This window comes from Ranitomeya variabilis, chromosome 3 (assembly GCF_051348905.1).
Source record: "Ranitomeya variabilis isolate aRanVar5 chromosome 3, aRanVar5.hap1, whole genome shotgun sequence".
NCBI lineage: Eukaryota > Metazoa > Chordata > Amphibia > Anura > Dendrobatidae > Ranitomeya > Ranitomeya variabilis.
This window is the reverse complement of record NC_135234.1, coordinates 104,273,089-104,300,524: the sequence shown is the minus strand read 5'-3', so window position 1 is coordinate 104,300,524 and position 27,436 is coordinate 104,273,089. Positions and strand designations below refer to the sequence as shown.

Sequence of the window (27,436 nt, the reverse complement as noted above, 5' to 3'; positions counted from 1 at the left end):
ATTCTACCTATAAACTGCCTGAAAAGACGCCACAATAGAAGGAACATAATTCACAGCAATGTAAATTAATTGCTGTGCTCATGTTCAGTCTTTTTTACCTTCTCTTGGCTGCTTCGGGGATCGGAAACTGTGATGCGGTTGAAAGAGGTCACTTGTTTATTTTTCGGGTGTCTTCCATTTGGAAGCTCCCTGCTCGTTACAGTTGGAAGTATAGACTAAAGCCAGCGCCACAAATAACGATAGCAAAACCACTAGCGGAGCCTCTTCAGGTAACTACTGGCTTTTTCTGGAAGTGGCTCACCTTAGAAAGCTCGGCAGTTCCTAATACCGTGCAGATTTTTTTTTACCTGGAAAATCCATGTTGTTCCTCATGTGAACATACCCTTTTGGTTCAGACATTCACAATTTTGCTGAACATCTTCTGAAGCAGCAGACAGGCTTGAGATCAGGCACAAGGCTGAGCTCCAATGATTAAGTGGGATAGCTTTCTATATCTGATTAATAAGCAAGTGTACATAGGCCGTGTGTAGACATTGAGCCAGGAGCTGTGCCAAGAGGTTTTAGATATTAAAGGGGTAGTTAAGTCACCGATGTATCCTGAAGACATAGGAGCTGATCTGCAGTACCCAGCAGTGGCAACTACACCTTGAATGGAGCTCCTCAGTACTGCTCCGGATAATGTGTTTACATCCGGAGATAATTACAGCTGATCGGTGGGGGTGCTGGGTGTCGGACCCCCACCAATCTGATATTGATGACCTATTCTATGATGACAAATCCCTTTAGTCATTAGATATTTGGAATGCAGTTCTGGATCATAGCACAGGCTGCATTCACAAACATGACAATGGCATTGATAACATTTCTCAACACTTTATCAAAAGAAATCTTCATGATCTCAAAAGATAGACATGTGTTTTGAAAAGGTTCGTCCACCAAAATCTAATTTAGAAAATTAGTAGTCCTGAAGCTGAGCAAGACCCGAGTAATCTGATGACCTATTGCTAACAGACATGTACGGCTTTAGATGTTAGCCTTTACGTCAAGCAAGAAGTCTCACGGGATCGAGCTGTTTAACGAATCATGATTGGCACTATGCTGCCTGCAGAAAAGGAGCACCGCGCCAATTATTAGCAATCACATTCTCCATTATCCCCGACATTCTTAATCAGATTTTTCTAACCTGGAATTAGTTTAGAATATCTATTTAAAATGTGCATAAAGCAATGTCATATTTTCCTGGCCCTTTGTATTTTTATCATTCATTACCCTGGTAAAAAGCTTCAGTATATACAACCGTGGTGCCTGGTATATAAGACTTCCATGTCATGTCATCCCGTTTGATTTTTCCTGGCATGAAGTCTGTACCTTTGCTGAGCTGCTTGTTCTGGTAAATAAGTAAAACCTCTCCATTTTTTCTGGATTTGCTCTTAATAAACATCTTAGAGACACAGTGATTCAGCTTTTTAGTAACAGAGAATGGAAGTTTAATAAGTAGTTTAAAAATTCCATTGGAGGCGTAGGAGCTGTCATTTTATTATCGTGGTAGCAGCTAGATATTGTTTCTGGTGGAGGCCTATGTTGGGATTATGTTAAAACGTTTCTTATTTGTCTTTTTTCATGAAGTAAGCCATAAAGTTTTGGACAAATCTTTTGTAAAAATGAGTAGATTTGATTATATTTGCTTTTTTTTTTTTAAAACTACACAAGTAATACTATAAAATTTACATAAAAAGGGAGATTAAAATGATACCTAACGTATAAAATCTTACTATGAAGTGTACATATTTAATGAGAAATACCAGAACTGAAGATATGTGAAATAAAGTACTGATTATGGCACATATGTCAAACTCTGGCCCGCAGGGTGAGTATATCTGGCCTGCGACACCAGGCAGGTACCCTGAGTATATTTGGCCAGCGACATCACTTGTTCAACTATATTGACATCCTAGATGCTGATATAGTTGAAAATAATTATGGAGGATGGAGCATTAGCTGACGCTCCCTCTCCCATCTTTCCCTCTTTGAATCTGACGTCTCAGCTCAGTAAGCACGATAACATCATTACAACGTGACCGCTGGGGAACGGACAGAGGTGAGTATTTATTTATCTTTTTAATGTGAGGCCATTATACTGTCTGGAGGACTATGTGGGACTATTAGACTGTACGGAGCACTATGTCAGCCCATTATACTGTATGGAGCAATGTGTTGGGTCATTATACTGTACAGAGCACTATGTGGGGCCATTATACTGTATGGAGCACTATAGGAGGTTATTATACTGTATGGAGCACTATTTGGGCTTATTATACTGTATGGAGCACTATGTCAGCCCATTATACACTATGGAGCACTATGTTAGGTCATTATACTGTATGGAGCACTATGTGGGACCATTATATTGTATGGAGCACTATTTGGGGGCATTATACTGTATGGAGCACTATTTGGGGCCATTATACTGTATGGAGCACTATGTGGGGCCATTATACTGTATAGAGCACTATTTGGGGCCATTATACTGTATGGAGCACTATAGGAGGTTATTATACTGTATGGAGCACTATTTGGGCTTATACTGTATGGAGCACTATGCTGGGTCATTATACTGTATGGAGCACTATGTGGGGCCATTATACTGTATGGAGCACTATTTGGGGGCATTATACTGTATGGAGCACTATATGGGGGCATTATACTGTATGGAGCACTATTTGGGCTTATTATACTGTATGGAGCACTATGCTGGGTCATTATACTGTATGGAGCACTATGTGCGGTCATTATACTGTATGGAACACACTATGTGGGGCAATTATACTGTATGGAGCACTATATAGGGCTATTATATTATTATACTGTATGTAGCACTATGTCAGCCCATTATACTGTATGGAGCACTATTTGGGGCCATTATACTGTATGGAGCACTATGTGGAGTCATTATACTGTATGGAGCACTATTTGGGCTTATACTGTATGGAGCACTATGTCAGCCCATTATACTATGCACTATGGGGTCATTATGCTGTATGGAACACACTATGTTGGGCAATTATACTGTATGGAGCACTATTTGGGGCCATTATACTGTATAGAGCACTATATGGGGTCATTATACTGTATGGAGCACTATTTGGGGCCATTATACTGTATAGAGCACTATATGGGGCCATTATACTGTATGGAGCACTATATGGGGCCATTATACTATTATACTGTATGTAGCACTATGTGGGGCCATTATACTATATGGAGCCATTATACTGTATGTAGCACTATGTGGAGCCATTATACTATATGGAGCTGTTATACTGTATGAAGCACTATTTGGGGCCATTATACTATATGGAGCACTATTTGGGGGCATTATACTGTATGAAGCACTATTTGGGACCATTATACTATATGGAGCACTATTTGGGGGCATTATACTGTATGGAGCACTATTTTGGGCCATTATACTGTATGGAGCACTATGTGGGGTCATTATTCTGTATGGAGCACTTTGTTGGGCCATTATACTGAATGGATGACTGTGAGGCCCATTATACCGTATGGATGACTATGTGAGGTCCATTATACTGTATGGAGCACTATGATGGGTCATTATTCTGTATGGAGCACTATGTGGGGCCATTAAACTGTATGGAAGGCAATTCAGGGCCCCGTTATACTGTACGGATGACTATGTGGGGCCCACTATACTGTATGGTGCACTTTTTGTGGCCATTATACTGTATGGAGGGCTTTGTGGAGATTACAGTTGGAGAATCATACTGTGATGGGATCACCATTCTTTGCCAAGGGGATGGAGGGAGGAAGGGTCATCATACCATGCATGTGGAGGGAACTGTGGAGGAATTCACTGTGGGGGTATCATACTTTGTTTTGGGGCCCCTTTTTGAATCTTACTTTATTATTTATATTATCCAAGGTTTTTATCCTTTGTTATTCCATATATAAATTAGGCTGTTGGGCCATATGCTTTTTACCTCTCTTACATACACTGTAATATATTATAATATTCTAATATTTTATTCTAAGATCTATTAATATGTACTTTGTGGGACGAACCCTTTAAGTTTGTTTCCACGTGAAAAAAGTTACTTGTTATGTTTGATAAGGAAAACGTCTTCAATTGTAGAATTTTTTAAAATAAATATCAAGATAGGTCCGAGACTATGTCCAAGATGTATTTGAGTTTGACATCCCTGGATTATGGGATGATATTTTTGTAGACTTCCAGGCAGTAATCACATTGACAGACTCTACGCTCAATCTGAAATGGCTTCTTACAGGAAACCCACAACTTTGTAGCACAAGTAGATAAGATAGATTTAAAGGATACCCCTTCCACTGAGGACACATCCACAGGATATGCTATAAAAGTCTGTTAGATGCAGGTATCCCCTGACGGCTGGCAGCTGCCACATCCAGGAGGAGGATGATGGAGCGGTAATCATTCTTATTCTATGGGAGTTATGAGGACAGAGGCCACATCTGTCTGATATTTATGGCATATTCTTTGTCGCATCCAACAGGGAGTGATTGAAAAGGTGGCTTTGCATGTGTTTGGCTCTTTCTACTCAAGTATGGGAGTTAGAAGCATGTATGTGTCCAGCAAGCCTTTCTGCTTCTTCATGTGATGACCCCTTTGGCCAGAAAACAAGACTCCAAGGACCCCTGTTCTCCTGATAGATGGAGGTCAGACACGTGCGATCAGCCATAGCGCCATCTGGTCTCCCCATTGATCTTAGCGGTGTCTGGTTAATGAGATGTTCCTATAAATATGTTTAGGTGCTATTGGATGGGTCAAAGTATGTTTGTCACTTTTTTATATCATATTTGTAGAAAAAGAAAGAGATATCAGAATGGGAAGCAATTGCGCTTAGGTAAAGGATTCTTATCTGTAGCCAGGTTGTTTGTTGGCGAGGAGTCGGTTCTCTTATCTGGGATTTTCTTTTAGTTCCCACTCCTATAATCTTGAAACTTTGTGAAGGAATTAAAGCAATAGATCTTTGCCCCTCTTAATATCATGAAGGTGATAAGATTGAACTTGTTTACTTGCTAACTGCTTTCCTGCCTGTGCGTCGTGTGCCTCCTCTGATCGTTGTGTGCCTCCGCTGATCCATGTACATGGTCGTGTTGTATAAACAGGCGCTTAGGTGTTCACAGCTACCTGGCAGAGACTCGGCAGCGGGCACAGGTGAAGACTTTAGGTGGTAGAATTACTATTGGAGAAGGACTTTCAGTAACAGGTAATTATCAATTCAACCGAATTATACTATTCTACAGAATGATTATGTATGAAAGGGTGGAGATGTTTTGTAGATTCTTTGTCTTACTTCTCTAGTACCACTTTTTAGTCACATCACATCACATTGACTGTCCAGACAGTGTAGTAGATTCTGAATTTTGCACAAATCCTCGGTGAAGTGCAATGTATGAATTGGGTTTACAGTCAGGGGCAAAGTTGAAGGCGGATAAGAAATTGACCCCAAAGGCCCCTCTGCCACAAGAGAAGGCATTGGTTTTGTAACTAATACGTGGCAGGTAAGGGTCCCTGTTACAGATTTTGCATTGGTGCACAGCAGCTTTGACCTTATGATGACAGCTATACACTTAAAGGGGTTATCCAGATCTTTTATATTAGAACGTAGGATCAGTGATCAGTATCAGATCGGTGGGGATGACTTCAATGGGAGCAGAATGGCCACTGCGCAGAGTAGGAAGCCGAGGTGTCCTGTCTCCTTACACTATCAACAGCTGATCGGTGGAGGTGCTGGGTGTCCGACCCTCACCAGTCTGATATTGATGACTTGGTCACAGGTCAGGTAATGTAATACTAGGAGAATTGTGACCAGGAATCATAATAATCTCTGCTTGTGAATGGAGAAAATAACATAACTTACAGTAAATGGACTAGAACCGACAGAGAACTAAGTGTATACCCCTCCTTTCAAAAGGGAAGGGTCACTCACATCACATACCGGAATAATGAGTACGTCCAGCCATCAGCAGCAGAATAAGCAGCGGTGAATACATTGTCACATGCGCTACTAGGACATGTGGAGGGGGTCACTCTGACTTTTGGCTATGGAGGACCGGCATCCATAGAAACCACTGGAAATAAATTGATCTCATTGATTTGTGCAGGATTGTATTACAGCAGAAGAGAAACGAGCATTTTATAGTGTTTCTCTACTAATTGTATCTTGCTTCTTTCTTTATTTTACAGACTGACAATCACTAGAAGAAAAGAAAATGGCTCCTACATTGGCTACAGCGCACCGGCGTCGGTGGTGGATGGCATGTACTGCTGTGGTGGAAAATCTCTTCTTTTCTGCAGTACTCCTAGGCTGGGGATCCTTGCTGATCATGCTGAAATCTGAGGGATTCTACTCTTACTTGTGCAGCTATCCAGGTACGTCATCATTTAGGATTAGTTAAGCAGTGTTCTATGCTTTTATCATGACATCATTATTGTAATGATTTTTGGGGGGGCCTAAACAGTGATGGCCTTCGCTGCTTACCGGCTACGTATGTCTTGTACTGCAGCTCAGTATTATGAGCGCCCCCTCCTGCTGCTGCTTAACAGCAGAGGTCTCAGGGGTCTGACCACCACATATGACAAATGGCGTTTACTATGGATTGACCATTAGTTCGTCACCACTATAGATGTCATGTAAGTAAGGAGCAAGCCATCATTCTGTGAATATGAAGCGTGATGGCTTGCTGTTTGGATGGGATGTATGTAGAGCTCACCCACACAGTGTGACACATCTCTTCATTATGGCGCAGTTACTCAGGATATTTTCTAAGCCATTATTGATTTAATGAAGGATTTATAGTGACATCAGTTAGAGAATTGACTAAAATAGCAAATGTGGTGTTAACAGTTCTGCTTATTAGTAGCATCACTGGTTCATCGTAGAAGAAAACACTTATTTCATTCATTCATTTATTCGCTAACAGAGGCCTAATCGTATACACCGCCATGCAAATCCTCATGTAACCTAGCTAATATGCCATAAGGGAGTTATTTATTTTCCATTTTTGGATAAATTTGGGCCTTCATAGTAAGGACAAAAATATCCTCACTTTATGTTTTTTCTTTTTTTTCTATTTTGTGTTTTTCATTTTTTTGTGTTTTTTTTTCATGGGCAATGGGTGTAGTGGGACATATTTTCTACCATAGGGACATATAGGGACAGAAGGGCGAGTCGCCGTTGAGTGGGGGCGCCTACCGCTGAAAATTAGGGTGCCAACCTCCACTGTCAGGTAGGGCTTATTTGAGTATTTTCACAGGGCCCAATAGGACATATTGTGGTTATTTACCTGACTCCCCGTGGCAATTTTGTAGTTTTAAGGTACTTGTCTTCAAAATTTGGAATGTTTTTAAAACTTTATATATTAAAAGTTATATTTTAGGAGTCCTTTTTCTTGTGTTGGTTTTTCGGTTGATAAATTAGGATCCCCAGAGATTTGTTTGTGGTTGAGATACTAATCGTATACACCGCCATACAAATCCTCATGTAACCAGGAGATGCGCTGTCGATAACATGATCCTGTACGGGGGCAGAATGATCGCATCAATGATCGTTCTGTTCCCATCAGTTTTTGTTGGCCTGTTTAAACCCACAAGTAAAGGAACGCCAATTGACTTGTATGCAGCCCTTTGGCTCTAATTAATGGGCAGAGATAATGTAAATGCATTTTTACTGATATAGGAGCAGATTTGGTTGAATACTAACTCTCAGCAGGATGCATAAGCATTGGATGTACTCTACTTTTAAAGTCAGTATCACTGGTGGGCCCTTGGCACTCCAGTCCGACACTGGATGAGGGGTATGGTGTATATAGAGATTTCATCCATACAGTCAGCTCCATAGATCTCTGCCTACATATAGTGCCTTAGTAATACAAGGGGAATGTACATGGATAGGCTGGATCTACTAAATGAATGTACATGGATAGGCTGGATCTACTAAGGGAATGTACATGGATAGGCTGGATCTGCTAGGGGAATGTACATGGATAGGCTGGATCTACTAAGTGAATGTACATGGATAGGCTGGATCTACTAAGGGAATGTACATGGATAGGCTGGATCTACTAAGGGAATGTACATGGATAGGCTGGGTCTGCTAGGGGAATGTACATGGATAGGCTGGTTCTGCTAGGGGAATGTACATGATAGGCTGGATCTGCTAGGGGAATGTACATGGATAGGCTGGGTCTGCTAGGGGAATGTACATGGATAGGCTGGGTCTGCTAGGGGAATGTACATGGATAGGCTGGTTCTGCTAGGGGAATGTACATGATAGGCTGGATCTGCTAGGGGAATGTACATGGATAGGCTGGATCTACTAAGGGAATGTACATGGATAGGCTGGATCTGCTAGGGTAATGTACACGGATAGGCTGGATCTACTAGGGGAATGTACATGGATAGGCTGGGTCTGCTAGGGGAATGTACATGGATAGGCTGGATCTGCTAGGGGAATGTGCATGGATAGGCTGGATCAGCTAGGGGAATGTACATGGATAGGCTGGATCTGCTAGGGGAATGTATATGGATAGGCTGGATCTACTAGGGGAATGTACATGGATAGGCTGGATCTGCTAGGGGAATGTACATGGATAGGCTGGATCTGCTAGGGGAATGTACATGGATAGGCTGGATCTGCTAGGGGAATGTACATGGATAGGCTGGATCTGCTAGGGGAATGTACATGGATAGGCTGGATCTGCTAGGGGAATGTACATGGATAGGCTGGATCTGCTAGGGGAATGTACATGGATAGGCTGGATCTGCTAGGGGAATGTACATGGATAGGCTGGATCTGCTAGGGGAATGTACATGGATAGGCTGGGTCTGCTAGGGAAATGTACATGGATAGGCTGGGTCTGCTAGGGGAATGTACATGGATAGGCTGGGTCCACTAGAGTAAGAGTCACTATTTGTGAGGGGCTCTTTGCTGTGGGTAATAGTGGGGGATCTTGATATCTTTGTACCCTTTTGAGACATATGGAAAGGAGACTTGTCTAGTGAAAAAGAAATGTTTTTCTCTATATATGATTTTACATTTTTGTAATAATCTCAAATTTTATTTTGACCTAAAAATTATTGTTTGCCAGCAGGATATTCACTGGTTGTTAAGGCCCCAAAACACAGAATAAAGGCGGCAGTACCTGCTGATTTTGGGGAGACTGGCCAACCATTTAATGTGCATGGGTGAGTCAGGAGAGATAGATGCCAGCTTTAGTAATGGAAACAGAAAAAGGGGAGGAAAGCAATCAATCACACAAACATGACCGCTTTAAGAGTATGTGCACAAGACTTCTTGAGCTTCCATAGCTCTCATTACCCAGCAAAGCTCGTATTCTTGTGGTCGGTAAACACAGAGATGGAAAATCTTCCAATATGATGATGGCCATTCATCTTTCTATTGTGGATATAGGAGATTTTTGAGTCTGCTCAGTCTCTGGGATCAATACTGATTCTGTTAGTTTTAGATCTGCAAACACAAACTCCGAGGATGATTAACAGAACATTAGATGACTGGTTCTGCTCCGCCGTGCTCTGCTCATCACTAAGCATGCTCCATTAGATTTATTGTGCCGGCCATTCGCATCCATGTGTGACATGCAGAGTTTTATTGGTCTTGCCCAGTTCCTTTTGTGGCTACAAAGCATTTAAAGAGGATTTATACCTTTGATAAGTACGTTATATTTTCATATATTTTTTACCACACAGGAAAATGCTCCAGCTGTCGACTCCAACTATGCCAATAGCCTCTGGAGCAGAGGTCCCCAACCTTTCTGACCTTGAGAGCCACGTTATGCTCTGAGAGAGGGTCACGAGCCACATCCGGCTCCTGCCCCATCACAGTAGTGACACTCAGAGCCCCCTATTACTGGTATAACGACAGCCAAAGCTTTTCCACTGAAATCAGTATGCCAAGCTCCACGGTTTCCTATCTTACCCCCATTCATATCTGCTCTTCTGTGCAGGACTACTCAAAAGTCACCATCTAGAGACCTGCTCTTAATACCTGTTAGCTACACCTGGTGCTAATGCACAGAGCTGGTAGACTGCCGCGAGCTACACATCACGCGTGTGTGAGCCTCATACACATGTGGCTCTCAAGCTACAGGTTGGGGACCTCTGCCCTAGAGGAACGATGTGTCCTATTGACATATGGTCCCCAATTCATCATTGCCTTTGCTTATGATTTTTGTTTAGTTTGTATGTTTTGCCCCTTTTTTTTGGTTTGCACCCAATTCACTATTCTGTTTGCGCTTCTTACATGTGCTCGCCTTTTTTTGTTTGTATTCTTTTCCACTTTGTGGGCAGAGTCTAGCAATTCCAGATGTTTTTGACTGATTCATCGATTGCAACTTTTTAAAAAGTTGCAAAATGTTACACAATTTCACTCCAGTCCATCCGTGATGTATTTTTGAGTATGCCAAAATTTTGGCCCAATTTTTGTGACTTTTGACACCAAAAGTTGCAAATACAGTTCAAGACAGGAAGAAAGCTTATTTTTGACCTTGCACAAAATTAATGAATCATGTGCGCCATTTTGATGGATTTGACATAAAAAATATCAACTAACACCACATGGCAAAAAAAAAGAAAGTGACTTTAAATACCCCCACGAATGACGAATTGGGGCCATACTGTGTTTTGGTTAGACTAGGTGATGATGGGGATATCCCACCTCTCCCAGATGGTTTGTGTATTAGAAGGTCTGTTGATTGAACAAATGTTTGACCACCATATAAGCTTTAGTTGTGGTACAGATATAGTTAGAATCGTTTAGCCAGAGTTGCACATAATATACTGCAAGACAGCACGTCTTCTCCATCATTCATTTAGGGCTGTCTCATATATTACATAGACTCCAGTTAGTATGACCTCTTTATTCCATAGTCAGCAAATGTACTTGGAGCCAGGTAAGTGAAAAGCCTACTGAATGTCAGATCATGGAAGACCGGGGTAATTATACCTCCTGCTTGGTAATAGATTCAGTCAGGAGATTTGTGCCTCGTGAGTCAGGTACACACAGTGGATAAGTTAGTGTGAAAGCCGTGATCTTGAAACTGCGAAGTCTTTATGTCGGAGTCTTTTTACCTCTAACAATTCTAGCTAAATTTTCAGAATGAAAAGTCACTTACACAACCAAGTAATGCAGTAACTTACCTACGAAAACTTATATACAGGAAAACTCGTTATCACAGCTTTCATTTTTCCAAAAAACTGAGCTCTGTCTTTGGTAATTGCACACAGGTGACATAGATTTCACAGTCCATGTGTCCTCTCATTCTCACAGTGGAAATGATTATCTGTCAAAGACCATTTATTACAAGTGTTGGTGCAAATGTATACCCACGTCCCACTCCATCGGCCATGACTGTGATCTATGGCCACTGGACGGGCGAGGGAGTACCGCCTCTTTTTTTACAACGTCAGCGGCTCTTTTTTTGATTAGCCAGCCTGACCTGACGTATGTGTGATGTTACACCAGGTTAGCTAATCAAAAGAAGAGCTGCAAACATGGCTCCCTCTCCCATCCAGCGGCCACAGACCACTGTCATGGCTGATGTACTGGGACTGGGGAATTGATTTTCATCGACTCTATTTATTACCTATCCAAAGGACAGGTTATGAATGAATGATGGCTGGGTGTCTCAACTCTCAGACCCTCAACTATCATGATAATTAGGGGCATGTGTCCCTTTTGTTAATGCAGCGGTATGTGCAATTGATGCTTGTTCACTGTCTATGGGAGAGGAGATCATGCTTGTGCTCAACCGCACCCATACATTCCTAGAAGTGGATGGAGCAGTGGTTGTGAATGCAAACTACAGCTGCATTTGGCTAAGAGACGCAGGAATCCTGGCAGTACATTTATCGAGGATAATAGAAAAAATTGGAGTCCGGCTCAACAGGACTGGATTTTCCTTTTCTTTTTATTTTTCAAAAGAAATTATAGTACAACAGAAGAAAAATGTACATGGTCGACATGACTCCGTCGACGCGTTTCAACTGCACTAAGCAATCTTACTATGTCTCCTATGGATAGATGATTTATGCTTGTGGGGTAACTACTTAAATAAAATCAGGTTGTCTCCTGAAGACAACTCCTGTTCATGTGTCCTATTAAGATTATATTGATGTCATAAAGGGGGACTCTCTCCTCTATAAAGCAGCACAGAGCCCCTTTTGATACATGCAGCATTATATGAACGGAAATACGAGTCCTGCATACAAATCTGACCTCGGGTTATCATCCTCATGGATTTAGTATTCTCTATTCATTCTTGCATTTACTCCAATTTCCAATAAAAACCTGTGTGGTATTGTCTTATAAACTTTCTTGCATCCGTTCAATGCTAAAAGTATTATTTATTAGTACTCTTTTCTTGTTCTTGGATCTGTGGAATCATTTCTCATGTGCATTTTAATGCTACATTTTACCTTGATGTCTTTGGATAAAATTGTTCTAGTTGTAATATTTATGGCTCAAACCTTTACACTCTGTCCCCACGTCATATTATTTCATTAGCATTTGACTTTACCACACGGTCAGAGGGCAAGAACATTTCTCTGACATTAGCAATCCAGTAAGTAATTCAGACAACGCCTCAGCCATAACGTGCTCCAAAAGCTGCTGCCACAGGCAAGAAATTGAGTAGATGTAGCATAACAAAGGGTTATGAAAGGAGGACTCTGATCACATCTGCATGAAGTGTTGCTATCTTTACTCAGTCCAGAAAAAGCATCTCAGCACTCCTGGAGCCGCCCTTTGGACTGCAAAGTAAACCTCAGCTGTCAGTCCTTGGAGCTCCCGGATCTGCTGAGTCCTCCACTGAACTTTGGCCAGAAAGAAGTCCCTTTCATCCAAGTCTGTCAGTTCAGTGGAAACATGAATCAGCTCATTAGAGTTGCTCAGTCTCCTGATGCCACAGTATTAAGTGCACAAGAAAGCACAGTAAAGCTGTAAAGTGTACATGCCAGAGACACGCGGCATTGTGGCTACCTCACAGAATAGGGGATAACTTGTTTTCACTGGAGAACCTCTTTAAGGCTACGTTCACATTTGCGTTGTGCGCCGCAGCGTCGGTGACGCAACGCACAACGCAAATGTAAACGCATGCACAACGCAGCGTTTTGTGACGCATGCGTCTATTTTTGCATGGTTTTGGGCGCAGAAAAAACTGCAACTTGCTGCGTCCTCTGCGCCCTGACGCATGCACCACAGTGACGCATGCGTCACAAAACGCAAGTGCAACGCATGTCCATGCGCCCCCATGTTAAATATAGGGGCGCATGACGCATGCGGCGACGCTGCAGCGCCGAACGCTAATGTGAACGTAGCCTAAGCTGACTATACACAAGAAAAGTTAGATGTCCAAAAAGGGGACTGATATAGATCAATTTCTGCCGACCGAATGAGAATGAGACATTACATCCAAAGTCAAATATCTGTTGAAATACTACTGTGATGGATTTTGGGACTGCTATTAGATGCTGTAGTTAGAAGGCCATTAAGGGTGGTTTCACACTTGCGTTTTGATCTGCAGCGTTTTAGCGCTAAAAAACGCATGCGTTTTTTCCCTAAAAAACGCATGCGTTTTTTCCCTATACTTAACATTAAAAACGCTTGCGTTTTTTAGCATGCGTTTTGACGCGTTTTCGGCAACGCATGCGTTTTTTGACGCGTGCATTTAGTTGCAGAAATGCAACCTGTGGTAATTTCTAGCGGCGTTTTTTTGCCGCAAAAAAAACGCATGCGTTTATTCGCGGCAAAATTTTTTATTGCTGTCTATGTAAACGCATGCGTTTTTAAGCACATGCGTTTGCTTGCGTTAAAAACGCATGCGTTTTTACCGAAAAACACAAGAAAACACAAGAAAAAACAAGAAAACCCTAACCCTAAACACAAGAAAAAACAAGAAAACCCTAACCTTAACCCTAACCCTAAACACAAGAAAAAACAAGAAAACCCTAACCCTAACCCTAGGGTTACTAGGGATCCTAACCCTAACCCTAAGGTTAGGATCCCTAGTAACCCTAGGGATCCTAACCCTAGGGATCCTAACCCTAACCCTTAGGGTTAGGGTTAGGATCCTAACCCTTAGGGTTAGGGTTAGGATCCCTAGGGTTAGGGTTAGAGTTAGGGTTAGGGTTAGGATCCCTAGGGTTAGGGTTAGGATCCCTAGGGTTAGGGTTAGAGTTAGGGTTAGGGTTAGGATCCTTAGGGTTAAGGTTAGGATCCCTAGGGTTACTAGGGATCCTAATCATAACCCTAACCCTAGGGATCCTAACCCTAACCCTTAGGGTTAGGGTTAGGATCCTAACCCTTAGGGTTAGGGTTAGGATCCCTAGGGTTAGGGTTAGGATCCCTAGGGTTACTAGGGATCCTAACCCTAACCCTAACCCTAGCTATTTCTATTTATAGTGGGTTTTCTAGTTGATTTTGATGATTGGCAGCTGTCACACACTTCTCAGCATGCGTTTAAAAAACGCAAACGCAGGAAAAAACGCATGTAAACGCGGCAAAACGCCGCATTTTTTTCTGCATGCAAAAACGCATGCGTCTATAAAACGCGGCGTTTTGCCGCGTTTACATGCGTTTTTTCACCACATGCGTTTTTTTTAAAAACGCTGCAGATCAAAACGCAAGTGTGAAACCAGCCTAATCTCAACAAACAGACCTCCATCTCTACATAGATGGAAGCTCAGACCATGACACAGCTCATGGCAGAGATCAATTGTTGATGTGTTGTTTTAGCTTTGGCCAGAATTAAAACCTTCACAGAGAACCATGAAGGACAAATAACTCTGAAATCATGTGTATGGTCAGCCTAAGATATACGGTATGTTGGCAGAGCAATAAACATTACATTATTCCTGTGGGATCGCATGGTCCAACGGGGCAGAAGCTAGATGGCAGAGATGTGGCCACAATGGTGTAATCTCTGCAGTTGTGTATGTCTGGTGCTATGCTCGGACATATTCATGGAAAAGTATTCATAAATGATTGATAAATGTTAATGGCTGGGCAGTATTGCAGGTTACCTTGAATACCACATGGCCATTGACATTCAACATTCTCCATTATTATTAATGTTATTGGCGTAATTTGTCCCCGTCTCTGCCTCATTCTTTGGAAGTCTGATCTTCTGTGTCCTTCCTCAGCGATTCACACTTTTTTTTAGAATGGCTGTCCTATGTCATCCATGGCTTCCATCTTAGATAGGGCGAGTAATGGGGGTCCCATATTCTAGAGATCCTGGTTGCAGAAGTGGTGTCTTTAGTTAGTTAAAGCTTTACATGTGTTTTATATTCATGGCTATGATTAGGTGGAATGTACTATACTCTCCTATAAGTGATACAAGTCTGCTCAGACACGTAATGCCTTCATGCTCTGGCTTCATGCTCTGTGTGATTTTGTAGATATTGTTATCTAAAGCCAGACAGAATTCCTGATCCTGTGATAGAGTAATGAACTTCTGCACATAAAAGCTTTTGTTAGATGCACTTTGGTTTTAAAAGTGTGAAGGTAAAGTCAAACTGCAATGACAGCTCATACTTAGAGCACTTCATACTATTCTCCATGGTCTTCAAAGCCATACACATAAAAAAGGTGTCCAAACCCACCAGGTAGATTTCATCAATATATATAATGCATTGATTCCTTGGTGCATGGGGTTGATAATTATTGCTAACATGTGTTGACTGATTTTCCAAGTATTTTTTGGCAGGTTGAACTAAAGGCCCAATTAGACCGGCTGGTTTATGCACTTTAAGGGCACAAGTCAGACAGCCGAATAAATCAGACCGAGATCAGAACGCAGTGCATGAACTGGCTGGCAGCTCTCCCAACCTGAGTGTGACAGCTGCATAGAAATACATAAGGCTGTCACGCTCGGGTCAGGAGAGCCGCCAGCCAGTCCGTGTACTGTGTTCCGATCTCGGTCCAATTTATACAGCCATCTGACTGCACCCTAAAGAGGAGCAATTGACTTTATACAAATCGATTGGTGGATCCATTCGCATTGGGCTGATCAAACCGTAAGGAGACAGAGCAGTTGTTATTATGCTCTTTCTGTCCACATACAACATGCATGTTGTCGACAGCTTGTTGCGCAGGGCGATGTGCTGCCGGCAAGGATACTTAAATGCAGCCCAGCAGACCCTTGACTACAAGAAGGGGCATCCTATATATCAGCATGACAAATTCTTTTCCCCCTTATGGTATGTGCACAGAGTTTTCAGAAGTGCCTTCACTCCAAAAAAGACTGAAAAATAGCTCAAAAACTGCATGACTTATTCGTCCTATTCATTTCTGTGGTAAAACCACTTTTTCGTTCATATGTTCAGTGGTTTGAGCATTTTTTTTTACAATTCACTTTTTGAAAAACGCCTGGTGGGAGAAAAGAAAATGCTCGTCACTACTTTAAAGCAATTCCTGATGGAATCAGCATTAAACTATGCACTGTCACTATCAAAAGTCTGAAAAAACATGTCAGGAGAAAAAGAAAACTCCTCCAAAGAAGGAACGTTATGTCAGACTGTTTCCACTAAAAAACTCGTATTTTTTTACCGCTTCGAAAAAAATTCAATATGCACAAACCTAAAAATTATCCACCTTTATCGTTTTTTTCATCACTGGTGAAGTCGAGTCACAATAAACACGGTATAGTATATCTGCCTTTGTTTCCCTTTGTTAGTATTGACTTTGCTTTTTACCTCTCGTCAATACATTGCAAACATTTTTCCTTTGGGTTTCTTGCCTGGTTTTGAACAAATATTCCTGAGTTGAACTTATGAACCCAAGTACCCCAAGTCATCAAGGATCTAATCTTTACAAAAAGTACATTTTTGTCAGCATTTGTAACAGATGGAAACTGTTGAGTCACGTTGGAGCTGAAGGAACACTTCTTTATCGATGTCCATGAGAGCGAGTTTCAGCGGCTTTTCATTGTGCAGACAATACCAACATTATGCTTCTCATACTGCCCCCTAGTTATCAGGAATGTGTTCTTGAGAGCCAAGGTGATCGTCTCAAAATTTGGACACTGTTTTCTAGTGCTGAAAGATTGATTCCAGAAATTGGGGAAAGGGCAGTCGGTCGAGATCGTTTAGATTATATTTATACTCCTTATTAAATGAATGTTTAGAACCAGCCAACTGTCCGTAATAAACTTTATAGTAAATTTACAAGATCAATGCATTGGTGTGACATGTGCTGTCTCCTTAAAATTTAGGCTACAGCATAGATTGGGTTCACATAGCACTTGCCACTACATTCAGTGACCCCATTGGCGCCTGCGTCAGAACCATTGCAAAACCGGGTTGGGTCAAATGCCCCAATAGGGCTATTGGCTCTATTGATGGAGAGGAAGTCATGGGGAGCTCTATTGTGCATCATTTTTGGCCGTATACACCTAGTTGATGCTGGCAGCAAGATGCAGTTGACTATGTCTTGTTGCCCACCTCCGTGTACAGCTGAAAATGATGTGCAACAGAGCACACAGTGACGTCCTCAGCATCTTTACAGTGAATGGTCTCATCAGCGTGTACGCCCAAATCCCATTTTCTGTGGTTCGGATGTAAGCCCCAATGGGACCATTGATCAAACGCTATGTAACCCCTATGAACGCTATGTAAACCCTATGAACACTGTGTAACCCCTATGAACGCTATGTATTCCCTATGAACGCTGTGTAACCCCTATGAACGCTATGTAAACCCTATGAACACTGTGTAACCCCTATGAACGCTATGTATTCCCTATGAACGTTATGCAAACCCTATGAACGCTGTGTAACCCCTATGAATACTATGTAAACCCTATGAACGCTGTGTAACCCCTATGAATACTATGTAAACCCTGTGAACACTGTGTAACCCCTATGAACGCTATGTATTCCCTATGAACGTTATGTAAACCCTATGAACGCTGTGTAACCCCTATGAATACTATGTAAACCCTATGAACGCTGTGTAACCCCTATGAACGCTATGTAAACCCTATGAACACTGTGTAACCCCTATGAATACTATGTAAACCCTATGAATGCTATGTAACCCCTATGAACACTATGTAAACCCTATGAACACTGTGTAACCCCTATGAATGCTATGTAAACCCTATGAATGCTGTGTAACCCCTATGAATGCTATGTAACCCCTATGAACGCTATGTAACCCCTATGAACGCTATGTAACCCCTATGAACGCTATGTAACCCCTATGAACGCTATGTATTCCCCATGAACGCTATGTAACCCCTATGAACACTATGTAACCCCTATGAACGCTGTGTATCCCATATGAACGTTATGTAACCCCTATGAACGCTATGTAACCCCTATGAATGCTATGTAACCCCTATGAATGCTATGTAAACCGTCTGAACGCTGGGTAACCCCTATGAATGTTATGTAACCCCTATGAACGCTATGTATTCCCTATGAACGCTACGTAACCCCTATGAATGCTATGTAACCCCTATGAACGCTGTGTAACCCCTATGAACGCTATGTAAACCCTATGAACACTGTGTAACCCCTATGAACGCTATGTATTCCCTATGAACGTTATGTAAACCCTATGAACGCTGTGTAACCCCTATGAATACTATGTAAACCCTATGAATGCTATGTAACCCCTATGAACGTTATGTAAACCCTATGAACGCTGTGTAACTCCTATGAATACTATGTAACCCCTATGAACGCTATGTATTCCCTATGAACGTTATGTAAACCCTATGAACGCTGTGTAACCCCTATGAATACTATGTAAACCCTATGAATGCTATGTAACCCCTATGAACGCTATGTAAACCCTATGAACGCTATGTAACCCCTATGAACGCTATGTAAACCCTATGAACGCTGGGTAACCCCTATGAATGTTATGTAACCCCTATGAACGCTATGTATTCCCTATGAACGCTACGTAACCCCTATGAATGCTATGTAACCCCTATGAGCGCTGTGTAGCCCCTATGAACGCTATGTAAACCCTATGAACACTGTGTAACCCCTATGAACGCTATGTATTCCCTATGAACGTTATGTAAACCCTATGAACGCTGTGTAACCCCTATGAATACTATGTAAACCCTATGAACGCTGTGTAACCCCTATGAACGCTATGTATTCCCTATGAACGTTATGTAAACCCTATGAACGCTGTGTAACCCCTATGAATGCTATGTAACCCCTATGAACGCTATGTATTCCCTATGAACGTTATGTAAACCCTATGAACGCTGAGTAACCCCTATGAATACTATGTAAACCCTATGAATGCTATGTAACCCCTATGAACGCTATGTAAACCCTATGAACGCTATGTAACCCCTATGAACGCTATGTAAACCCTATGAACGCTGTGTAACCCCTATGAATGCTATGAAAACCCTATGAATGCTGTGTAACCCCTATGAACGCTATGTAACCCCTATGAACGCTGTGTATTCCCTATGAACGCTATGTAACCCCTATGAACGCTATGTAACCCCTATGAACGCTATGTAACCCCTATGAACGCTATGTAACCCCTATGAACGCTATGTATTCCCTATGAACGCTATGTAACCCCTATGAACGCTATGTAACCCCTATGAACGCTATGTAACCCCTATGAATGCTATGTAAACCCTATGAACGCTGGGTAACTCCTATGAATGTTATGTAACCCCTATAAATGCTATGTATTCACTATGAATGCTATGTAAAACCAACGAGTACTGTGTAAACCTATGAACGCTGTGTAAACCCTATAATCTTCATTGTTAAGAAAACTCATCTAGTAGAAATACCCTTGGCTGATGATTGCTAGGTATGCATTATAATTAAGTATTTGCCTCCAGGATATCCAGGAGAGTTGTATTGCATCTATACCCTTCACTCTTATCTCTGTGGGACCGGACATTTCACATGTAGAGTAGCAGGAGGCCTTCTCTCCGGAGAGTTGTCATTGCTTTTCCTTGTATATTCATTGCAAAGAATGAAAATGGGTCCTATTGTATATGGTTTCACTATAGTAAAGGTAGCCTTCCACCATCAGTGTCTCTATTGGAATGCAAACTAGTGGAAATGAGGAATCCATTAGAATCTAAAGAGCGACATTGGAATCCTATACGTGTACTGTTCCCACAAAGCAGTTTCCACTAATGGTGTGGATGTTATGTTCCTGACTAGTATTTGTCAGTTGAATCATGTTATAGTACTGGTGAACTGCATTCATTAAACTAATTTAAAGGGATTTTCTGGTTTTAGAAAAATGCTATCCCCAAGCTGTAGTTTGTTTTAAAAAGGAAAAATAAAACTTTTCTGTACTCATCTTCCCCAGGTCCAGCGCTGAGTCTCGGCTGCTTTTTCCAGATTCTGCTACTGCCTGCAGCATTGACGTCACGTGGACAGCGCTGCAGCCAGTAACTGTGCTGAGCAGCTCTGCCCGAGTCTATGGTACAATCTACTCAGAGCTGCTGAGCTCAGTGTTTGTCTGCAGCGCTGTCGACTTGACAAAAAATGGCTGAGATGTGAACCTTTAAAAATGAGTAACATCACTGTTTCCGCACATTATCTGTAACTAGATGCTCTACATTTACAGTATAAAGCAATGATTTGTTGTTGGCTATGCCTGGCAGGGGGTAAGCACCTAACAAGCAAACAGCATTAGTTCATTACGCAAAATGTTCTGGATAATGTGGTGAGGTTATTTGGAATAGAGATCATATATCCTCATGGGGAATCTGTATATTGGAATTATGTATATACTGTATATATACATTCTTACTGCACAGCCAGAGGAGTTCAAGGTACAGTAAATTACTAGTGTGGAATTTGCTCCTTTTTCTCTGTGATAATAAATTAAGGCTTGTAAAATGCACATATTTTACTCTCAGAACACTGAGAATCTAGTTTTACGTTTATAACATTATGATAATTACATCTAAGCAAATGGATCCATAACAAAATCAAACTTGTTCTGAATTTCTCAAAAGTTTTAGATTCTGGTAAATCCAAAATTTTGGGTATTCGGTTCATACTTATCCAGCAAAATTGCAGCCAGTCGGCCTTGGTGTCTTCTTTTATGGGCTAGGTGTGGGTAAAAATAATAAAATAAATTATACTCACCTGTCCTAGGCCACCTCGAATGCTGCTCTCCCCAGTCCTCCACGCCATTCTTCATTTTTTCCAGTGCTTCCTTCATTGGGCAAGAAGGGAGCCTCGGATGGGCCCAATACTGGCTTGGCGGACTAAGGAGCAGTGGAGGTGGTGTTAGGATAAGTGGGTATAATGTACTTCATTAATTTTGATGTCTTCTCTACCCTTAGTTTATTATGCTTTGGGGTCTGGAGAGTCCTCAAACTATAGGGGCACAGCTGACCAAATTGAGCTAATCTGCCCCTAAAATCATTTTGGGAAATTTGCTTATCTCCACTTATAATCTAAATAATCTAAGTAAAAAATCCTTTTTTTGACAACTCTTTCATACTTTTTCCATATTTCTGGATGGACCAAGAGATAAAATGTCCTGCAAGTATCAATGATCAGGGGCGGATTATAAGAGGGTCAATCTGGGCGGTAGCCCAGGGCCCAGTGGTGTGGGGGGCCCTGGGCTACCGCACAGATTGCCCGCCGCCATCAGGGCATTACTGCCCGTGCCTTGACTGGCGTATCATTTATGGGCCCGGTGGGCAGAGAGAGGGGGCCCGCATCGGGCCCCGTCTCATCTGCTCACCGGGCCCATACCGGCGCTGCGGCGGTTTCCTATTGACGTGCGGGCGCGCGCCTGCACGTCAATAGTTAACAACAGCCGCCAGCCAATTGGAGGCTGGCAGCTGAAGTTGGCCGCAGGCGCAGCTCACACGTCGCCGGCGTCTGACGTCATTGTCAGTCGCCGGCGAGTGTGCGCTGCTGGAGGGAGCTCGCCGCTGGAGCGCACAGGTCAGGTGAGGAGAACTCGTTTGTTTTTTTTTGTTTTTTGCGAACGGCAATCCGGGGGGCCCGGGGCAATATGCTGGACACACTGGGGCAGATTGCTGGAGACACTGGGGCAATGCTGGAGACACTGGGGCAGATTGCTGGACAAACTGGGGGCAATGCTGGAGGACACACTGGGGCAGATGATTGCTGGAGACACTGGGGGCAATGCTGGAGACACTGGGGGCAATGCTGGAGACACTGGGGGCAATGCTGGACACACTGGGGGCAATGCCGGACACACTGGGAGCAATGCTGGACACACTGGGGGCAATGCTGGACACACTGGGGCAGATGATTGCTGGACACACTGGAGGCAATGCTGGAGACACTGGGGGCAATGCTGGAGACACTGGGGGCAATGCTGGAGACACTGGGGGCAATGCTGAGGGACACACTGGGGCAGATGATTGCTGGACACACTGGGGCAATGCTGGAGACACTGGGGCAGATTGCTGGACACACTGGGGCTATGCTGGAGACACTGGGGCAGATTGCTGGACACACTGGGGCAGATTGCTGGAGACACTGGGGCAGATTGCTGGAGACACTGGGGCAGATTGCTGAAAACACTGGGGCAGATTGCTGGAGACACTGGGGCAGATTGCTGGGGACACTGCGGCAGATTGCTGGAGACACTGGGGGCAATGCTGGAGACACTGGGGGCAATGCTGGAGACACTGGGGGCAATGCTGGAGACACTGGGGCAATGCTGGAGACACTGGGGCAGATTGCTGGACACACTGGGGGCAATGCTGGAGGACACACTGGGGCAGATGATTGCTGGACACACTGGGGCAATGCTTGACATACTGGGGCAGATTGCTGGACACACTGGGGTTAATATGCTGGACACACTGGGGTTAATATGCTGGACACACTGGGGTAATATGCTGGACACACTGGGCAGATTGCTGGACACACTGTCTGGGGGCAGTGCTGGACACTCTGGGGCAATATGCTGGACATGGACATACTGGGGCAGATTGTTGAACACACTGTCTGGGGGCAATGCTGGACATAGGGGCTAATTAAGGGATATTATTACTGCAGTGATGTATTTATTTTATTTTTTGAGGACATTGTTTTAAATGGGCGGCGGTCCTGTTTCTGTGTAGAGTGACACTATGTCGCCTCTTTTTCTTCATGTGGTGTAATGTAGAAGTTGGGAAAAATTAAGTAATGTGTTCTGCAAGCGGAGCTCGAGATAACTGTGTTATTTCCTGCAGAGACAAGTCCTGGTTGGAAGAAGTTATGGCGGTCTGTGCTGGATGAAAGATGAAGGACTTCACCTAGAGACGTCACTGGTGAGTCAGTGTTACCTATACACTGACACTATACACTGTATACTGTATACAGAGCTCCTGTATATAATGTCACAAGTGATCACTGTATTACCTATACACTATATACAGAGGTCCTGTGTACAATGTCACCAGTGATCACTGTATTACCTTTACACAGACACTGCATACTAAGTACAGATCTCCTGTGAATACTGGCACTTATGGTGATAGTATTGTGTTTTTTTGTTTTTTTATTACTGATCAGTATTGTAGTATTCAGTCACTATGTGGTGGTAATATGTGGTCTGGAAATGGTGTTGTGGTATTTGTCCCTTGTATGTGCTATTTGGTCATCAAGTGGTGGTAATATGTGGTCTTGACATGGTGCGGTGGTATTTGTTCCTTGTATGTGATATTATTCGATCACTGTGGTTGTAATTTGTGGTCTGGTCATGGTGCGGTGGTATTTGTTCCTTGTATGTGATATTGGTCAAAATATACCTAAATTGTATTGCATATTTTAACAAATATTTAATAGGTTACAGTAGAGTAGGGCCCGACCATTTTTCTGGAATAATCTGGTTCAGTTATCACATGACCCCCCCGTCACATGACCGGGGGGGTGCCCCACAGTGTCTGAACAGCCCGGGGCCCTGGCTACCCTTAATCCACCCCTGTCAATGAGCATTCATTGCAATGTAAATCTTGTATGAATCGGTATCAGAACATGTACTCCCATCTGCACAGATATTTTTCACAGCATATTCATGAGTTCATGAGCCTTCTTTCCATTAATAGTTCTATCCGCTGCATAAATCTGAACTAGAGATACTGTGAACCCAGAGGCTGAGTGATTCCCAGCTATGGAGGATTGCAGGAGTTATGTAAATCTATAGCTATCCAGTGCATCTAAGCCAGAGCCTGACATGTCTAATGAGATCAATAGGAGTCTGCAGATCCAGATATTGGGGCCTATTAGGAACTAAGGCCAAAAATACTGGTTGCTGGGCAATAGCACTGCTCTGTGTGTTCTATTACTTCCAAGTAGTCAGATTTTATCAACCTCAAATTACACTTAATCTAAATTTAGATGGAGACAACAACGTCTGTTTCCTCTTCGGTGAACTGCCAACAAATGTATCCCTGGATCTGTACTTATAGGAGCGGACTAATGGTTCCTGACCATGACGCTCATGGAAATCTGCAGTAGTAGCAAGACAATGAGCTTCTTTATGGAACGATATTTTTTTTCTCACTTTTGGCAGATCATGCACGCAAGGTCACTTCCTGCTTCAGATCTTCACTCATCGCCCCCCCAAAAAATGAAAAATGTGACCTCTCTGTGGCATCATCTCGTTATCTGCCATTACTTTTCTGCATGATTATAAACCACGTGTTTCTAGTTCGGTACTTGTGAAGGAGCATAGAGCGTGCAATACAGCTGTGGGCATATACATTATATCCCCGGCCTAAGATATAGCATATGTGTATCCTCTAGGAAGACAAACAGGAAGTGGCAGGACGGGATTTCGACATTAAACACAGCCAATACGGTACGGCACTTCCTATTTTCCTGGAAAATACCCAGGCTACATAGTATGGGTGTATGCTAATGTTTCTGGCACATGGGTCGTCTGTTTCAGTCTTTTAGGGTATGTGCACACGTTGCGGATTTCCTGCAGATCCGCAGCGTTTTTTGCGGTGCAGAAACGCTGCAGATCCGCAAGTGATTTACAGTACAATGTAAATCAATGGTAAAAAAAAAATGCTGTGCTAATGGTGCGGAAAATTCTGTGCGGAAACGCTGCAGATTAAAAGAAGTAGCATGTCACTTCTTTTTTGTGGATCTGCAGCGTTTTTGTACCCATTCCATTATAGAAATCCGCAGGGGTAAAAAACGCAAGAAATCCACAGCAAATCCGCACAAAAATGCGTCAAATCCGCAGGTGCGTTTTCTGCCAAGAGATGCAGAATCCACACCAAAAATCCCTAAGCCTAATCCGCAACGTGTGCACATGGCCTTACAGCTTAGCATACAAACACAATGTTCACTCAGAGTTTTTGAGGCTTTCAAAAATGCTTTTTTTCCCCTAAAATGTTTCCTAAGGCTTTGTGCACATTTTTGAAGCAGTTTTTGGTAAGGATTTTTGGGTGGATCCCCTCAATAAAGCTCCACAAAAAACCCTGTGTAAACATAGTCGTGTGTCGGGAACCCTCTCTAGGCTGCAGCAATGTAATTTTTCTCGGACGTAAAAGCACAGACCGTTGTTCATCAGTTTTGGTTCCGTGTTTCATCAGTCAGTGATTTTCATTGATGAAAAAAGAAGTAAACTTCAGAGCTTCTATAGACTGCAATGTTAATAACGGATGGCTTCCATGTACTGTCCGTGATTTCCACAGACCCTTTGACATGTATGGGTAATTTTGATCTGTGACGCTGTTCAAAAACAGATATATGCCCCAAAAAACACTGATAAGTGAGCAGCCCCATAGATTATCAGGAATAAAACATGTATTTCAGCATTTTCCCCCTGCTGTGACCGACCATGTTTGATTCTGCCAAACTTTGCCTGCCTTTCATTTACTGTCGGCTTTTACTAATAGCATCCTTTTTTGGTGTAGCTGTAAATTCACATTTCTCATTAAGTTCTTTGTAACTATAGAGGTCACATTCTTAACATGTTATACCATGAAAAAGCCAACTGTGGTTACAGATTAACTAGGAGGTCATCCCAAATGTGAGTCACCATAGAAAGCCTTTCATTATGTTGTGTCAACATGGCCAACTCAACCAGTAAGGTGTATGGTCTGGTATTTCCTCTATTGGGATAGGTGACACTGTCATCTCAAAAGCTTTTGCATTCCCTCTTGGGGAGGCTTCCTATCGATATAACTATGTATATGATATAAGTTAAAAAATACTAATACAACATTGTATTTTGTTTGGTCTACGTGGACATAATTGCAATATGAGCTAGTCTTATCTGTTTTGAGTGCTAGTTTCAATTATGCTGAATGGCACATAGCATGTACGCCCATCCACAATGCACTTTTTTTTTTTGGGGGGGGGGGGGGAAGCTGTGTGTCATTACCGCAGCCCACTAATTGGCAGTAGCAGTTATATCATGTGATGGTACTGCTGCAGCCATATCAACGAAGACCGGAGACCACAGCGGAGAGCTGGAACTGGAACAACTGTGGGACAGTGCAATAGTATTTTATTTTTAGGTAGAATACCCCACACAAAGATGATTAGAAGGCAATGTGTACTAATCAAAAATTCAATTTTATTAAAGTATTGCAAAGTTTAAAAACCATATTGACAGCTTTGGGGAATAGGACAGTATCCCTCTCCCATTACCAATGTTGACATGCGGCAGCAGGTGAACAAACGGGGCACATCCCATAAAAGACATTATCATAGGAAGCATTTACGTCACTATTAATTTGATCCATAATAACATCATATAATTCTTCTATGACAGATATGCATCACTATATTTGTATAACCTATCTCGCCCCACTCAGTGAAAAGTCCACACCGCTACAATAAATGAAGCACTAACTATGTAAGGTGTTATCATATAACACATAGGCAGTCAGTGGACCGGTATAATTACCTATTCAAAAGTGGAGACTGGAATGTAGGTTCCCCGCTGTCACCTGGACCCGCACGTCTGCCCCGACGCGCGTTTCGGACTCCTTTTTCAAGGGGCCCCTTTTAAACTTTGCAATACTTTAATAAAATTGAATTTTTGATTAGTACACATTGCCTTCTAATCATCTTTGTGTGGGGTATTCTATGTAGTAGTTGATGATAGGCTATTTATGTCCTGTTGTTTGCATGGCTAGGAATTCTTTGACATACGTGTATTTTACCATGCTTCGCTGTCATCTGTGTATATTTTTATTTTTAGGTGCAAGAACCCGATAAAATAAAATATTTATGATGACAACCCCTTCAAGGGTGTTTCCAAGGTCTTAGATATTGATGACCTATCCATAGGATAGGTCGTCAATATAAGGCCGGTGGGTGTCCCAGTGTTTGGCCATGGTGTTAATAAGATCCATAGGTCAGCTGTTACCAGGTCCCACCTGTGCCGGATGTACACAGTGTATGG

At 42.5% G+C, this 27,436-nt stretch overlaps 1 protein-coding gene across 2 annotated transcripts in view; it reads left to right on the top strand.

The window, feature by feature from the left end:
- Positions 1 to 27,436, top strand: part of SLC43A2 (solute carrier family 43 member 2) — a 90,979-nt gene that overhangs the window by 4,782 nt on the left and 58,761 nt on the right. Inside the window, exons 1-2 of one of the 2 annotated variants that reach the window (XM_077294461.1) lie at positions 5,119 to 5,267; positions 6,248 to 6,433. In XM_077294461.1, the coding sequence (XP_077150576.1) occupies positions 6,274 to 6,433 (160 nt within the window). In that variant the 5' untranslated portion in view covers positions 5,119 to 5,267; positions 6,248 to 6,273. Of the gene's footprint in view, positions 1 to 5,118; positions 5,268 to 6,247; positions 6,434 to 27,436 lie in introns of those variants that run through there. The other variant, XM_077294460.1, reaches the window with a different exon arrangement.